Source organism: Hipposideros armiger, unplaced genomic scaffold (assembly GCF_001890085.2).
Source record: "Hipposideros armiger isolate ML-2016 unplaced genomic scaffold, ASM189008v1 scaffold_11, whole genome shotgun sequence".
Lineage (NCBI taxonomy): Eukaryota > Metazoa > Chordata > Mammalia > Chiroptera > Hipposideridae > Hipposideros > Hipposideros armiger.
Genome location: NW_017731361.1, coordinates 3,700,684 through 3,706,117, shown reverse-complemented (window position 1 = coordinate 3,706,117; position 5,434 = coordinate 3,700,684). Strand labels below are relative to the sequence as shown.

General features: G+C 43.4%; 1 protein-coding gene across 1 annotated transcript; it reads left to right on the top strand.

The window, feature by feature from the left end:
* Positions 1-1,328: 1,328 nt before the first annotated feature.
* Positions 1,329-2,792, top strand: LOC109393547 (mitochondrial ornithine transporter 2). Its single transcript, XM_019662905.1, has one exon. The coding sequence runs from the start codon at positions 1,408-1,410 to the stop codon at positions 2,311-2,313; it is 906 nt and encodes a 301-aa protein (XP_019518450.1). The 5' UTR covers positions 1,329-1,407; the 3' UTR covers positions 2,314-2,792.
* Positions 2,793-5,434: the final 2,642 nt, after the last annotated feature.

Here is a 5,434-nt window from a genome sequence, read left to right as displayed (position 1 = left end):
TTTGCCAACTCACTAGAAAGATTAAAGTAGAGAATAGACCATCAGCACAAAATTGTAAATTATTTGATCATAAGGCTTAAGACAATTAAAAGACAAAATCACAAAAAAAAAAAAAAAGGCCAGGTCACTAGTATAATGAAGTCTACCTGTTGACAAACTATCTCATGCACAATTTGCTTTTCAGTGCCTCACTTTTCAATATTGACAGCCAAAGATAATCACAAGGTAAGCTTTCTGGATGAAAGAAAATCATTTCAGCATACTTTCTGCCCCTTCACCCACTTGGTTTTTAACCCCCAAAGTAAATTCCACCTAGGCCTTAGAATGTAAACCTTAAGAGAATTCGTTCTAACTGGGATTAGGAGTATCTGGGAGGAGAAAAGTGTCCTAATAGTGGTACCCTCACTGATGTCCCAAACCGTATCTTGCCTTGGAAGCTAGGTGTGTTGTATTTATGTCCCGGACTTATGTTGCTGCTGCATAAAACTCGGACTCCTCAAGAACCTCGAAACTTAGCAAGTATGGACCGCTGGAGTCACACAGCCCTTTACTATCAAGTTTCTTAGCAATCTGTAAATATCTGCTTCCCAAGCCGATTATAAAATACCGTGCCCTACCTCTAGAAATGATAAGGACTTAGTTTCGCCAGTTCCCAGGGCTCCAGCCCCACATCCTCGGTGATGTTGCCATGAAAGTCTTTCTCCAGCTCCGCAGGCAAGGAGTAGTAGATCTGCCCGTCGCAGGCGCCCCCAGCGCCTCCAGGCCGGTGAGGAGCAGGCCCAGGAGAAGCCATGTGGGGCCAGCCCCTCTGCAGAGCTACCATTCCCATCCCAGAGACGTTTAAGGGTTTTCTGATCAAAAGCAGCCACCGATTGTCATGTGAAACGCCCCCCAATAGTTCGTTTGTCTTCCCTATTTAAATCTCTGTGTAGCTTGTTCATTTGACTCCAGACTCCATAAACTTGGGAGCAGCCCCCATTTTGTTTCTCCCTAGAAGACCTGGGTGGGGGGACGGGACGGGGTCTGGGCGAATAGGAAAACGTTTCTTTCCCTGCCGAATGAAGAGCGGCGTCCAGAGTCTCTCCGTGCTTGCAAGAATTCATCTAATAGCTTTCAGTTGCTGGATTCATTGCCAGTGTTTACGTATTTAGTCCGCGTCCCCGGCGCCCGGGCGCTGGAATCGGCAGGCCTCGCCTGCAGTGCGCTCGGGAGAGCCGAGCGCGAGGCCGCCGGTGGGGTGGGGGGTTACTGCGGGGCGCGGGGAGGGCGGCCCCGCGGCCTAGCGTTGGGGTAAGCGGCTTCTACCGCTGCTAAGTGAGAGCCGAGAATAGGCGGCGGGACAAGGAGCACCCGTCCCCGGCGCCAGAGAGTCGCCTTCCACGGAGACCAGCGGACCAGTGGGCGAACATGAAGTCCAACCCTGTCATCCAAGCCGCCATCGACCTCACCGCGGGGGCTCTCGGGGGCACCGTGTGTGTCCTGACCGGGCAGCCCTTCGACACGGTGAAAGTGAAGATGCAGACGTTTCCAGGCTTGTACAAAGGCGTCACCGACTGCTGCCTGAAGACGTACTCCCAAGTGGGCCTGCGCGGCTTCTACAAGGGGACTGGCCCGGCCCTGATGGCCTACGTCGCTGAGAACTCTGTCCTCTTCATGTGCTACGGCTTCTGCCAACAGTTTGTGAGGCAAGTGGTGGGGCTGGACAAGCAGGCAAGGCTGAGCGATCTGCAGACTGCAGCCGCCGGTTCCTTGGCCTCTACATTTGCTGCGCTGGCCCTGTGTCCCACTGAGCTTGTTAAGTGTCGGCTACAGACCATGTACGAAATGGAGGTGTCAGGGAAGATAGTCAAAAACCACAATACAGTTTGGTCAGTCGTGAAGGGTATACTTAGGAAGGATGGGCCCTTGGGCTTCTACCGCGGACTCTCGAGCACTCTACTTCAAGAAGTACCAGGTTATTTCTTCTTCTTTGGTGGCTATGAACTGAGCCGATCGTTTTTTGCCTCGGGGAGATCAAAAGATGAACTAGGCCCTGTCCCTTTGGTGTTAAGTGGTGGAATTGCTGGGGTTTGCCTTTGGCTTGTCATATACCCAGTGGATTGTATCAAATCCAGAATTCAGGTTCTTTCCATGTCTGGAAAACAGGCAAGATTTATTGGAACTCTTTTAAGTGTTGTGGAAAGTGAAGGAATAGCAGTCTTATATTCTGGACTGGCAGCTTCAATGATTCGAGCGTTCCCTGCCAATGGGTCACTGTTTTTGGCTTATGAATACAGCAGGAGGATGTTGATGAGCCAGTTTGAAGCATACTGAAAGGTCTTGGTGAACTCAGATCCAAACACACACCTTTGGGGACTATAGTCTATCTCAGGGTTTCATGGAGTACTGGACCAACGTGGAGTTTTTTGTTTTTTTTTTTTACTTCATGGGAATATTGTTTTTGTCTTCTACCCGAAATCTTAAACTTTATGTAAGAACCTCCAGTTTTTCATTATATAATTTCTGCCCATCATTGTATTGATATAGAAAAGTTGCTGTTCTTGTGTTTGGTGGGATATACAGAATGAAGGGGTGGCCCTATCTACCTAATCTGAAAGACTAAATATAGTTATGTCTTGGCTCTTGCATAAATCTGTACTTGTACATATGTTTAGTTGGTTATGTGTTGTGAGTGAAACACAATTTGGTTCCATGTTTAATTTCATATCACCAGAAAAAACAAGTTAACTATGTTTCATGAAGATGGTTACAAATGATTGATGAACCCATTCAAGATGTAGGTTCTTTTTAAAACTGTGCACTGTACTAGGCAATTAAAGTTTTTAAAAAAGTGTTTGTGTGGTACTTGAAAATCAAACTACCGATCTAGGTTTTAAGAAGAATATATCTGTATACTGGTGCGTCTTCCACATTCTTTAGTTAAAGTTTCAGAGTTGGCATCCTGGATTTTTCCAAGATGCTCTACTCTTGAAATAGGACCACTCATTTTCAAAGTGGGATCATATTACACACTCTTAGTTAGGTGTGGCCTACAGCATTAGAACTGGTGAGGTAACACAGCCTTCATCTGTACCAACTTCCCTTTCTCTCCCAAAGAATTTCCCCTCTGCTGGGCTTTACGTTGAGGAAGGGATTGAGGGGAAGGGGCTGTGCCGCTATGCTTTGATGAAGACCCATGTAGCTGACAACAGTTCTTAGTTTCCAGTCTCCTGGTCCTGGCCTAGGTAGGGTTCCAGTATGTTCTGTGGGCCCATTTATGGGTTGTTGGCCCCTTTGGATCATTCACTGTCTCCCTCCACCAGTTAGAAACCCTTCCAGGGAACAGAGTGCCATAGCCAAGAAAGGCTTTTGTTCCCTGTTTGGTGATCAAGTGACAGCATTTGTGGATGATGTCTTCTCCTCTCAGGCAGAACTAGACAGAACTTAGTGCTTGCACGCCACAGTGAGTAATGTTAAGTCTGACCCATCCTGAAGTTTACCTTGGGGTCTATAACTCTTTGCCATGCTTTTATAGTATTGGAACCTTTTGAGTTTTAATGATGACTGTATATGGGGTATGACTTTATAAAGCAATGAAACATGAAAAAAACAATTTTATTAAACTATACTATATAATATATATATATATATATATATATATATATACACACACACACACAAACAAAACAAACCATAGTTCATCTGATCCCCACAAACTTAGTGACGAGTACCATATGGCCCTGTGGTGTAAGAGAGTCATTCTTGTCACCACTAAAATAAGCCTCATCATTTCTTGCTGCCCCAAGACCAGCAGAGTTTCTTAATAAGAAGTGTTTCTTAAGCAACCTGTAAAGCTGAAAGCAATCAAGCTACCATTCTTAATAATCATACCATATTTATCACTGTTTACAGAGCATAAATCTTGTGTAAAATCAGTTTCCTTTAGCTTTTTACTATCTGTGAACCCTCTGTGGTAACTCGAGCCATAGCGCCAGAAGCAAGAGGGTCAGGGAAACAAGGTGTTGCCAAATGGGGGCTGACGCAGGCATTCGGGGAGAGGATCTCAATGCTGTACTGGTGTGCTTGAGAGCAATGGCTGGTCTTCCATTTGCTCTTTCTTTAAAAGAAACCATTTTTCTACTTTACTTGTAAGCTACTTATACATTTCAGTTATACATTTCATACTTAAATGGTCAGTAGCTACTTAGTGGGGCTTCATCCACGCAGGCCTGGATTAAAGCAGAATAGAGGACAGGACTGGCTTCCAGCAGGAAGAGGATCTCTTCACAGTCCAGAGCCCCTGCCCAGCACCTGGAGTTTGTCTCAGTCCTGTTGTCAGCAGACCTTTTCCCATGTTGTCCATTAAAGGTTTAACTAAATATCTTCAGTAGAAATAGTTTGAGACAAGTAAGGGTGAGTGGGATTGGGGAATAGAAACCTCACTCAGGAAAATTTTGTCACACTCTATTTGCTGAATTCATGGTTCAATATTTGGGTATAGTTTGTATCATTTCAGATCTGTATTCCAGAAAAAAATATAGTAGCTTGAAAAAGTTTGTTTAAAGACATTTGAGTGTTCTATCATTAAATTATTTACCTAAATAAAAATACTTATTTAATTCACACCATTTACAATGTACTACCATTGACCTGTAGGTATTCAGACATTAATGATATCTGGTTTCTGTTCTCAAGGATATGATGATCTAGATGTTTGTTTTACAGTTAGAAGAGTCATATTCTAGAATAAAATTTAGAATAAAAAATAAAATATAAAGTGTGTGTGTGTGTGTGTGTGTGTGTGTGTGTGTCTTAAATCAGTGTTGAACTCTCTGAATTTTAGGAACTATCTCTTTCCTTTAATTGTGGTTTTATATTGTGGTTTCTTTGTATCTTTAAATTAATACCATGGTATTTCTTTTTCTCAGCTTTATTGAGATATAACTGCCAATAACATTGTGTAAATTTAAAGTGTACAATGTGGTGATTTGATATACATATACAATATATTGTGAAATGTGTATCACCATAAGGTTAGTCAACTGCATAAGAGAAAACCACAGGCCCAAAATGGCATCACTTGTGTTAAAGTGACATGACACCAAACCCAGATTTAACACCTAACCTGGTTGCTGTTTCAACCTCTCCCAGAAACATAATCTTAATCAACCAATTTGGAATTTTCTGGCCAACACCAATGAGGTCATCTGTCACATAGGCCCTTTTCATCCCCACCTCCCCCATAGAAAGAAGAGGCAATCTTCCTGATAAAAACCCTTGCTATTCCCTTCTCCCCAAAATATGTCCTTGTCTAAAAGTAATTATTTTCTTTTGTTAATAAGTCCACTGCCATACCCTCCTGCCTCCATTTTGTACAACCCCTCTGAACATTCTTCTAGTTGCTACAATAGAAGGGATGCTACCATATTCATGAATCACTTAATAAAGCCAATTA